At 32.6% G+C, this 11,954-nt stretch overlaps 2 protein-coding genes across 7 annotated transcripts; both read right to left on the bottom strand.

Annotated features, from left to right (window-relative positions):
* Positions 1-3,057: 3,057 nt before the first annotated feature.
* LOC137835083 (interactor of constitutive active ROPs 4) lies at positions 3,058-8,685 on the bottom strand. Of its 6 annotated transcripts, none has more exons than XM_068643424.1 (5): positions 8,446-8,685; positions 8,205-8,273; positions 6,142-6,222; positions 5,040-5,119; positions 3,058-4,430 (listed from the first exon to the last, which is right to left on the bottom strand). In XM_068643424.1, exons 4-5 carry the CDS (start codon positions 5,051-5,053, stop codon positions 3,302-3,304), a joined length of 1,143 nt encoding a protein of 380 aa, XP_068499525.1. In that variant the 5' UTR covers positions 5,054-5,119; positions 6,142-6,222; positions 8,205-8,273; positions 8,446-8,685; the 3' UTR covers positions 3,058-3,301. The 6 variants fall into 6 exon arrangements, with proteins under 6 accessions (XP_068499525.1, XP_068499524.1, XP_068499527.1 ...); XM_068643423.1 differs by having other exon boundaries at positions 5,040-5,116; positions 8,446-8,662; XM_068643426.2 differs by lacking the exon at positions 8,205-8,273 and having other exon boundaries at positions 8,446-8,605.
* A 2,310-nt stretch (positions 8,686-10,995) lies between these two features.
* On the bottom strand, positions 10,996-11,442 carry LOC137833924 (zinc finger BED domain-containing protein RICESLEEPER 3-like). The gene has a single exon (XM_068641994.1). The coding sequence runs from the start codon at positions 11,440-11,442 to the stop codon at positions 10,996-10,998; it is 447 nt and encodes a 148-aa protein (XP_068498095.1).
* Positions 11,443-11,954: the final 512 nt, after the last annotated feature.

Raw genomic sequence — 11,954 nt, 5'->3', positions numbered from 1 at the left:
ATATTCATTTGTGTGATTCTCATGTGTCAGCTTCATCACTTTCCTATCAGATGCTGAGAAATGAAATTTTTGCTTCTAGCTTTATGCACGTCTTTAAGTCCCTTCAACAATTTTTGGGAACAATACAAGTATCAACAAACAAAATAATTAACAATTTAAATCATGGATATCACTAAAGCAATATCTTCAAATATTTGTGAATTATTTAAATTTTTATGGTTTTTAATATTTCACAGTTAATTATGTATTCAAAATCTTTCCAAGCTAATATTGATTTAAACTGTTAAAGCACAATTCATTTAACCTGGGTATTATTGCATTAATGATATTTCAAAATACCTTTCATATAGAAATAATTTAAACTTAGTTTTTCGAAAACTCTAAAAATGTTATATTGTTTAATCAAATTTGTCATTTAATCCATTGATCTTATTAAAAAATAAAGTTTTCTATAATTCAAAAATGGAAAATAAGATTTGGAAAGCTTAAACGCATTGTCATAAGATACTCTAAGAATGTAAAAAATTAAGCATGGAAACTTCCTTGTTTATCGCATTTCATTTGATGCCTGGATGATGCTTGTATCGTCTTAGATGAACAGTTTCCAGCGTGCGTTCGCTTCTTTGAGCGTATGCATGTTATATGTTGCTCAAGGGGTTTCTGTCTTATGTGAGATTCTAACACTTGGATAGTCTAGTATGATAATACCTAGGTTCATAGACCAACCCTTCTATGTGCACTGAGATATCTCCTTTCATCTAATTTTCTTTTGTGCACTGATATATCTCCTTTTTATGTTCACTTTCACTATATTATTCATTTCACGAGTGAACATTAAGATTGGATTGTCTAATAAGTGTTTACTTCTATTTCGTTTTAAGTGTTATTCTCATGTCGTATCGTCTAGTGAGTTTCGCTCACTTTGCTCTCTTTTTTTGTATTGTTATGCTGCACATGAATTAGTTTTGTCATATAAGAATACACCTTATAGTGTTTGTTATCATCAAAACATATAGACGCTCAAACATAAAGTCATCTAATGAGTATTGTTTCGTCTACTAATTCAACAAAACCTTATGATCTATTGACCTCAAAGACAAATTTATTTGTCTTGTGCCAAAAGTGGGTTGTCGAAAGAATACTTTGGTTGAGCCAAGAGTGGCTTCTTGAAAGAATACATGGATTGAGCCAGGAGTGGCTTGTTGAAAGAATATTTGGGTTGATACAGGAGTGCCTTGTTGAAAGAATACATGGATTGAGCCAAGAGTGACTTGTTGAAAGAATACTTGGGTTGAGTCAGGAGTGGCTTATTGAAAGAATACTTGTGTGTACTTCGCAACAACAATTTTCCTAGTTGAAATTGGCTAGTTGGTCAAAAACTAGACGTAGTTTATGCTATCAGACAAACCAGTATAAAAAATAATGAATAATCCTTTTTTCCTTAACCCATTACATTGCATGATATTTAGTTTGTACTAACTAAAGAAAGTGGAGCTTTTGAAATCAAATTTGTGAAAATCTATGTCGGTTCATGTGGCCATTGATTGGGAAGTATCAAATGATATTTGTAAATAACAACAAAGATTTTTAAAACACAATTCAACCCCTTTCATGTGTTTTTCCTATTTTTACTAAATATCATGAGAGTACTTATAGAGGAGTGGGACAAAGAAAGAGTAGGAAAAAATGGAAAAAAAATGACAAAGCTAAACATGATTTCATTAGAGGTTGATGAGTACTTATGACAATTATTCTAAACTACTAAATCACTTGCAACATTTTGAATAATAATTTCATTTGTGATAACATTTTATAATATTATGTACACTATTTGGACAATATGGTGATCTAAATACATCTCTTGCATCTCAAAATCCATCCATTTTTAATTTGGTTGTAAGATTTTTTTTTTATAGAAATTGAAATTGCATGCTTCAAAATTAATATTTTTTTTATGTAAAGTTTAGGGTTTAGAGTTTAACATACATTAGCTCTAACAATGTATTTGAGCAAAACTTTTCAGTATCAAGAAGAGGATGGAGAAATATATTGATGAAGTTGGAAAATTTATCATGGTGTTTGTTTCGTTGTTATGACTTTTGCAGGTTCAAGTATCCTGCTTATAAGCAAATAAGCATTTTAGTTTATTACAATTTATAATGAAATTTATGCACATGCTCATTCATTTGTACATTCTTAGAGGATGCTTCAGTTGACAAGTAATAACGTACGGTAAATTTGTATGAGAAGCCTTGCATCATTTGCAGGTTCTGAAAGATGACTTCATTTTTGTTTTGTTGGATCATGTTCACTTTTTTGATTGCTTGATTTTTTTTAAAGTCATAGAAACTAAGCCAAATGACTTGAGATTAAATATACAATACACATAAATTTGGTTGTAATTGGTCATTATTGACTGTGATAAAACGGAAACAGTGAACAGATCTTTCAAAGAGTAATTCTATAAGCAAGCCAAAGATAGAAACTTAATTCACGAAATTTTACTAGAATTTGTCTTTTCCGTTTGAAAAATTCAACATATTATGTTATCTTTTTTGTCTTTCTATCTTTCTCTTTAGTTTATCACAATTCTAATTGGAGAACAGCAACAATAGTTCAAGTATCCTTGCTTCTAAAGAAACTGAGTCAGTTACTTAGAGTTAAAGTGAATGAGTTCAAAATGATAACATTCTTCAAGTGAGATATCTTCTTTGGTTTTGACAATGTGTGCGAGAAAAACTTGAGTGCTTAAAAGTCCAATAAACCCATAAACAAGTTGGTAAAGTTGGAAAATTTGTAGATTTCTTTGATTTATTCATCTTCAAATTAAAGCTCATAGAATTTTACTCCAATCAGGTGGACAGTGTTGCACTTACCACGAGTGTTGCACCTATCACGAGTGTTGCACTTACCTTTCTGTATATTATTTTCATCTGTTCATAACTAGCTTTGCTTCTTCCAAAAAATTGAGTTATAATTTTGCTCACTGCAAACAATGTTATAAATGATATTAACAGGAAATGGAGCATGTCATTGTAAAAGTGCCTTCATCAAAGCTGAGGAGAAGTGAAATATATTATCCATCTTTCAAAAAGTTCATAACTTCACATCACTACTACCTTGCACAGATCATGCAACAGTAACACTACACAATTAATGGCCTTGATAATACCAGAAATGACTACAGATGGCAGAAGGTGCAAAGCAGTAAGCAACTGTATTTGCAGTTTCTGCTACCTTCAAAACATGAGCTTAGTTAAAAAGTACTAATAATTCACTCACTGAATATATAAACCAGAAATCACTTTTGGCTCTTCTTTTTCCATAAATCACCAAACATTCTAATCCCAGAACCCTTCCTCTTTCCTCCTCCAAAACCTTCATCCAAGTCATCAGCCATACCAGGGGACCCCACATAACCATTGTACCTACCAGCAGGTGTCTCAAACGTTCCACCAAAGTGCTTATCCATGGAACCACATCTTTCAGGAATCCTTGCGCTCATATCCACACCCCCAGCAAGCACTGCAGCTGCAGCATCTGCTGCTTTTCTCCATTGCTCAGTTTGCACCCTTAGCTTCTTCATCTCTGATTCTAATCCATCCTTTTCTGCTTCCACAGATTTTAACTTCCCATTCAACTTATCTGCATTGGCTTTACTTGCTTCCAACTCTTCTCTCAGTTGGTCCAACTGCAAGGTCATTCCTTCTTCCTTGGATTGAGCAGCTGACACTTTTGAAACTGCTTCATCCAGTTGGTTCTTTAGATTCTCTTTCGCATTAGTAATGGACTCTAACTCCTTCCCTTTCTCTTCCAAACTGGACTTCAACAAAGCAATTTCATCATTCTTCAGTGACAGTTCATGCTCATCCACAGAAGGCTTTTCTGGCATTGATATTGCTGGTTCATTTGAGTCTTCAAACGATAGAGTTTCTTTTTCTGATTGATCTGCAGGTTTGCCGAATTCAATTGCCAACTTCTCAATTGGAACTTCAAACACATCAGTCTCTTGTTGGTTGTCATACGAAATAACATCTTGGGATTTGGTTTCAGTTTTGTTAGACTCTTGATCATTCTTGGAAGTGCACTTCTCTTGGAACTTCTCTACCACAGGCACTACTGATTGCACAGCTTTCTTCACTAGCTCATCTTGAGCTTCTTTCTTTGCGGCTTCAGCAGAAACTAGCTGATCCTTCAAAACTTTTAACTCTTCTTGTGCTTGACCAAGCTGAGATTCCAAATCTGCAATGCGAGTTCCTAGCTTCTTCTGATTTAGTGCCTCAGATTGGGTGCCTCTTGGTGAACGCCGGTCTCCTAGCTTAGGACTTCGGTCAGCGATCGGCCGATGATGCAATGGATCAGAGTCAGAACTTGATGTCCGAAGTTGATGAGGACCTCGTGGAGACTGCCTTTGAGGCAAATCAGATCCCCTGGTTGGAAACAAAACTAAATAAAAAACTACATATGGAAAGAAACTACAAGTTAACTAGAGCATTGGTATGTAATTTGCTGGCCCGTTTCATCACGGGACACATTAGTAACATGATCAAATGACAAAAGAATATTTTTACCTAACATGAATGGCAGGGGCAGAATTTCTCAATATCAGTGTGGCAAGAATCACTGAGGCTCAAAAACTTTTACTGACCAATTTGACTTAAAATTGAGCTGACAAGTGAAGGCTCCGAAAGAAGTAGTTGTCATCATTAAGATATGATATATTTCCATTAATCATAAAGATTTTATTCTTAAGAGAAGATGGTGAGTTAAAGTTATAATGTATTATTGATAGATCAAATAACATTGGAACCATGGAAAAACCACATATAAAAATGAATTTGTCAAATGCACCACAAATTCCTATAATGCAGCAGATATATATAAGCAGCACGAAGAGAGACGTGCATTGCTTGTGATGAACAAGAAAAACAGTGAAAGAATACATAAAATTAAGTTTATTGGCATCGGAGAATGCGGATGTGGAGAAACTAGTATATGGAAGGAGTGGAATATTATACTACTGGATAAGATTATCACACCTTGATCTTGGCATTTGATATGCTTGAAGATGGCAAATGATGGAACACTGAAGGATTTCTTTGCTAAAAAGTCTCACCTGCTAAACAAAAATGAAAATTCAAATGACTAAACTGTATGATCAAGTGAACTACAATCAATCCAGAAACACTACAAACATGAAGTATACATAATTATATTTGCAAAAAATGGAAAGAACCAGCCCATGTAGATAAAATAAATAGTACAAGATGAATAATTAAAGAAAGGGTTAGAGGAGTAGGATCATGGAACCTTTTTAGCAAAATGTTAAACAGCAGAGAAATGCGGAGGAGAAAACATTCTTCAAGATTTCACTTAAGTTTAAAGGACTTGAAGCATATGGAGCACTTCGAAGTTTAATAGCAGCAAGACTTTTATATTCCTCCATCTAGCCTCAACCTCCTCCAAACCATAATTAGGTAAGAGAAATAGAAAGACAGAGAAACTCACAATGGCCATGCACATTTATGGCCTTGAACCCACATTATCATAAAGGAGCCAACTCACTACAACCGTGACTATTAAACTAAAAGGCAGTTGATTTAAACCCAAGATACCAAAATTTATCTTCCAGTAGAAACTAGGAAGGTAGATGACCCTTAGGGAAAAATCATGAAGAGATAAAAAGAAGAATAAGGCAGCCCCCACATTGCATACTGGTCCTGTGTTCAAACAATGACATGCTAAAAAAGTATGCCTCAAATACCACCCCCAAGAGCAAGAAAGCATGCAGTGTCAGAGCCTACTTTATGCAGTGCTTTTTGCTTTGTTTAAAAGCGAGCAAGTGCTGTAAATATTGCAAGTGTAAATGTTGCATGTTTTACACAAACTGAGTAAATGCAACCTAATACAGACAACGGTCCATGGTTTAAAACTCCGAGAAAAATACAAAACCACCACCCCAAGAAAGGTAAAAAAGAATTTATGTGACCCCATGTATATAAGCAACCTGATACTCCTAGCAAAGAAGTAGCTATTTCACTTCCCCCATTTATTGCACCAGGCCCACCACACATTCAAGTGGTTGTATAATGGAGTTGAAAGAGGTACAACTCAAATAGTAGTCATATCAATGCTTTTTACCTTGGCTTCTGAGTTGTAGTCTAAAGTGGTTCGTTGTTCATGGGTCTCTTTTTGAGTCAGGAGCTTAGCAATGATGAGAGCCTAATAGCAGCATTAAAGGTTAGTTCATCATCAAAAACAAATATGAATAATTGTAATTCAAACAACCTTGTTAAGAAAAAAAATTAATAGTTGAGAAGTTACATAGTCCATGTAACTTGTTGAAAACAGTGTTGGTGAAGGGGCCAAATACATAGCAGTAGGTAAAACAATTATTGAAGGAAAATCAGTATCAAGATCTTGTGTCATTTTGAAAACTGTGGGGACTGGCCAGCACAAACCAGAAAAAAAAAGCAAGAAATTTTGGAGCCCACGGTTACTTGATAAATATCTTATGTTTATCATTTATTTTTTTCATTATTTTTGCTTCGAGTGACACATCACAAAAATGAAAATGATAATCAGATGGTAGAATATCCTTTCTCTCTGAAACTGTCCCTCCCTTTCAGGAAACCGAACCCATCAAGACCCCACATTATAAAAAGGAATGGCACCACTACCCCATGGTGGTTACAGATGCATATGAAGAGAGAAATTCAAATCCCTGTAGTGTAATACTATATCACAAGTTAAAGTTCATTTACCTTTAGCCATAAAATATAATGTGCCAACAACAACTTTTTTTGGAACCAATGCAATTCAAGACTGTGAATTGTTATGACCAACTATTCTTTCACAATGGATGTATAAGGTGTGAAAAGTTATGATACATGTGAATAACATAAATATTTCATCGAAACATTTGTACTTAAATTTTGTCTTCTAAGCAAGAGTTTTGTTTTTTAAAAGAAATCCCCATAGCATCAATTTTATCAGTTGTTGCTTTTCACAAATTTAGACAAAAGTTACAAAAGACAGCATAAAGTAACCTTTACGTTAAACTTATAAATCTTGAATAAGAACAAATACGTGACGGAATAATGAGTATAGTAGAATATGCCATTTTCACAAACTTATAATATCTCCATGGCACATATTCAGACAGAAAGTAACCACACATCCAAGGGAATAGTACATAGATAAAATCAATTTGTTCGGAAGTTTTGGTTCCTCCAAAGAGCAAGAGGGTCTTAAATGTCCTTAATACTAATCACAATTTCTACTTTTCTTCTCAAATCCCTCCAACACAACACAAATTCCCCACCGCCATGTTTGGCAGATGGGTTTACAGAGGAAAAGAAATCCATGCTACCAAACATAACATAAAACAAATCACACGGATTTAATAATCACGCACTTACTAGCGCGTGAAATGTGAGACTAAGGAAAATACCAAATTTAGCTAATGTACAAAATTTAAGAAAAAAATGGTGGAAAAATGAATCCAACTTTAAAAACAGTAAATGATACACAGACACAATACAGCAAAATGAAATAGAAACTTCCATAATGTTGTTCAATATTGAAAAATAAGGTATGTGAAAAGATATTTTACCCCACACAAATAAAGATCTGAAAAATACTAAAGATACTTTTATTCCACAATTAGTATCAATGATTATTAAATTATTGTTTCGATCTTGAAGTTTAATAGGAACCATAGTAATAATTAAAGATTTAAAAGTAACATTTATTAGGCATCATGCAGAAATAACTAAAGATTTAAAAGTAGTATTTATTAGGCATCATAAAAGTTTTCTTTAAAGGATATACCAATGAAGTGATTTGACCAATAAAATACTAATACTATAAAGAAAGGCATTCAAAAGACAAGGGTCAATCACCACTGCTTACTGCAGGGGAACAATTCAAGGGTATAAGATCTTGATAACATGGTGAAGATTCTCCAAATGTGTGCTCATTTAAGTGTTTGGTAGGGAAGAAAAAACTCAAAAACTGAAGAAAAGTGTAGAAAGTCAAAACCTTTGAGAGAAAAAAAAATTACACACCACGCGTGTGCAGTTGCTGAGGCGAAAATTGCTGATGTTTGCTGAAGGCAGAGAAGAGTGACAATGGAAAAAATCGCACCATAGATTTTTTTTTTTTTTAACTATTTGTAGATTCTAGCAGAGTGAAAAGCTCACCTTTGATGATGAAAGTATTTTGCTAAAGAGAAGAACAACTGTGTGAATCAGCTAACACTGTTGAAGGATCTGAAAGCATCTCAAGATGAGAGAGTGAGAAGAGAGAAAAGCCTCTCAACAAAGACTAAACACACACACAAAGTTGATGAACCCTTTTAAGTGCTTTGCATATGCATATATATTTGAAACAAAATAGAAAAAAAGAGAGTGAGAAGATGTTATTGAAGTGAAAAAGACATACCCCAGAAGCAGAAAAGGCGTAGAAAGGCAGAAGAAGAAGAAGAAGAGAGGAAAAATGGGGTTTGAAAGTTTGAATTAAAGCTGTTATGAAGTGTGACACTAGGTGGTGCTTATTTATGAGTGTGCAACTTTCAAACTGGTTGGGGAAGGAGGAAGAGTACAAAACAAAAGGGTCATTTTGGGGAAAATGTTTCCAATAATAAATGTCTTAATGTTGTGAGTATTGCACTCTTGGAAATCTAACTCACACAACAGCTCTTGTCTTTTTGTCACTTTCTCCACAATTCAAAACCTTTCCCACTTTTTTAACATTTTCCTCTTGTTTTCTCCCAACGCTACCTCCTCAACCCTCTTCATTTCAAAACTCACACTAATTCAAATAATAATGATAACAATGCTAATTTAATACCATAGGTTAAATTAATTAATTAATTAATGAAATGTTGAATATAAATAATGGATTTTGCTTTCCGTTTGAGTAATGCGTGTATGAATGTACGAAATCTCTAAACCAAATTGTCACGTGCCTGACATAGAATCATCTAAGAACAGTGTGGGTTTATCTTCAGAATTAGTGATTAATTAACTATGTTTATATTGAATTATTAATCAACAATTAGGCACGAATGGAACGCTCTTTTTTTTTCTTTATTAAAAATTAAGATGTATGAAAACTAGTGTCACGTCAAATTAAAATTAGTATTATACGAATATAACATTGTTATGTTTTAGGCTCTTTCTTGGTAACCAAATTTTAATGAACTGTGTTGAGTTTTAAATTCTCGAGGTCTCCTAATAATTTTACAATAGTTAATTATGTTGAATATAGAAATCTATGGTGATTATGAGAGCATTTGTTTTATTGTTACTACCAAACCGAGGAGAGAAATTTAATTTCCACTTGATTGGCGGACTTAATTTTTTACAAAATTTGAGATAAATTTTTGTTCTGAGATAAACTAATTGTATAACTTATATGTTAATTTTCAAATAAGCAATTTATTATATATCAAATTATATCCATCGGGTTACTTTTATAAAAATATAATGAGTTTCTTACTAGTTTTAATTTTAACTTTAGGTGGTTATAGCCTATTTACATGTAAAGCTTGTGAAAAATTAATAATCAATAAGTTTCCAAAACAGAACAAAATCTAGATATTACGTTAAATTTTTACTCTCTCAATATAAATAAATTTTTTCTTCGGCTATCAATCATGTTCGAGAAGAAAAGTCAAAAATTCTAGACTTGTATTTTAAGAAAGTAGGACATGAAAAGAGTTGCATTGTATAAAAAGAGAAAATTATAAGGATTAAGGATGGCAAAACGGGCTAGCCGGCCCCGCATAGGTCCGTCTTGCATAGGTCCACCCTATACTTGATTCGCAAAATGTTGGTTGGGTTGACTCGTCCCACAAAATGAATGCGGGCTAGATTTTCCGTTCTGCCGTGCATAAGGGTTGGTCCACAGTTTGCATGTCAGGCCGCATTTATTTTATTTTAATTTTTTAGAAATTGAAAGAAAAAAAATATATTTTTTGTTCTTGAAAAATTGTCAAATTGAACTTATATATTTATTACTATTAAATATGAATTTTTTTTCTTCCATTTCAAACATAGTGAAACATCAATAATTTAATTAAGATAAAAACTAAAAACAATATTCTTCCACTTCTAAAACAATAAAAATACCTAATTCAAAAAAATTAAACATAAAAATTAAACATTAATTCAAAAACATTAAACATAAACATTATTAATATTCTTCCATTCAATAACTTTGGATGTAGCCTTAGAAGAACTTTCATCCAATTTTTCATAATTATAATTTTCCCCGTCATCTGCATACATTAAAACAATCACAATGAATTAATTAATTTTTCATAAAAATAATACAATTAAAATAAGATTAATTAAAGTAATTGAATTATCCTCAGAAAATCAATGCTTCCAACTAGAAGTACAAATGATTGCTTCCACATTTTTAGACAAAAGTCAATTCCTATACTTGTTAAGAATTCGAGAACCAATGCTAAATGCATATTCTGATGCAATTGTGGTTATAGGGATGCTCAACAAATCTCTAACCATTAAAGCAAGATCAGAAAAACGTTGACTATTATTTTTCCACCAATCTAACATATCCATCTGCTTTAAATAGTCAAAATCCAAAGTTGATTCATCCAAATAAGTGTCAAGTTGTGACCTTCCAGCTTTATTAGCTACTTGAAGCTTGTGCATTTTTAATTCCTATTATGATGTAATAAGTTAGTATAATAATGGACTGCTGTAAAAAAAATTAAAAATGAATTAAAGTGCATTAATAAGTACTATTAAAGTAAGTAACTTACATAAAAAAGACTTGGTTTAGACATAGATGATGAGAATGAAGATTGTCATTCCTTATGCTTTTGAACACTCGATGATGTTGTCAAACTTTTGGTAGAATATTCAGCAAAAAGTTTGTATAATTTTTCCTTGATCTTTTCCAATTTTAGTTCCCAAGTAAGTGAATCAATTTTTTTAAAGCAAAATCTCAATGTTTCTAACTTCATCCTTGGTCTAAAATAGCACCAAATGCAAGTACAACGTTATATTCATCCCAATATTTCTCAAACTTTACTATCATCAATTTACCCATGTTCTTAATTAGTACATCTTCATCCTTCACATTTTCCATCAACAAACACTGAATTTTCCAAACTTGTAAAAAATACAAGTTGGAAGTAGGATAACTTGTAACAAAAATCAAGTTAGTGATATCATAAAAGGGTAACAAGAACTTGCAATTTTTTCCAGCTCTCTCCCACTCTTCCTCCGTATGGAAATATTTATAAGATTCATCAACCAAATGCAAGTTTCCAAAAACACGTTGATATTTAAGAGCACTTTTAATCATCAAATAAGTAGAGTTCCATCTTGTAGGGACATCAAGACACAACCTAGATGATGCATCAATATCACTAAACTTTTCAAGGCATTGTTTAAATTTCACCATTCTACTTTCCGAACCCCTCACATATTTTATGATATTTCTAATTTGGTCCAAAGCATCACCACACCTTTAATCCTTCTTGAACAAATAAATTTAATATGTGTGCACAACAACGAACATGAAAGAATTCACCACCATATATCAAACCATTTTGTAAAAGAAGTTGTCTTTTTAAAGTATTTTGGAGAACATCATTAGTAGAAGCATTATCCAAAGTCATAGAAAACACCTTTTTCTCTAGTCCTCAATCTTGTAAAAATTCATTAATTTTCTTAGACAACTCAAAACCTGTGTGAGGGTGGGGCTTATGACAAAAGTTCAGTAGCTTGTTATCTAACTTCCAATTCAGGTTAACAAAATGTGTAGTCAATTATATGAAACCCTAAGTATTAATAAATGTCCATAAATCAGAAGTTAAGCATATTCTACTAGGAATGGAAACAAGCAATTTCTTAAGCATTATTTTTTCTTTCATATACATTCTCCCAATATCAGCCTTAACAGTGTTTCTAGAA

Source organism: Phaseolus vulgaris, chromosome 5 (genome assembly GCF_051622355.1).
Source record: "Phaseolus vulgaris cultivar YP4 chromosome 5, ASM5162235v1, whole genome shotgun sequence".
NCBI lineage: Eukaryota > Viridiplantae > Streptophyta > Magnoliopsida > Fabales > Fabaceae > Phaseolus > Phaseolus vulgaris.
The sequence above is the reverse complement of the archived record's forward strand: the minus strand, read 5'-3'. Positions and strand labels throughout refer to the sequence as shown.

What these genes read in the sequence shown, in the direction of transcription:
- LOC137833924 (XM_068641994.1), bottom strand. Translation starts at nt 11,442, where the DNA reads ATGGTGAAATTTAAACAATGCCTTGAAAAGTTTAGTGATATTGATGCA.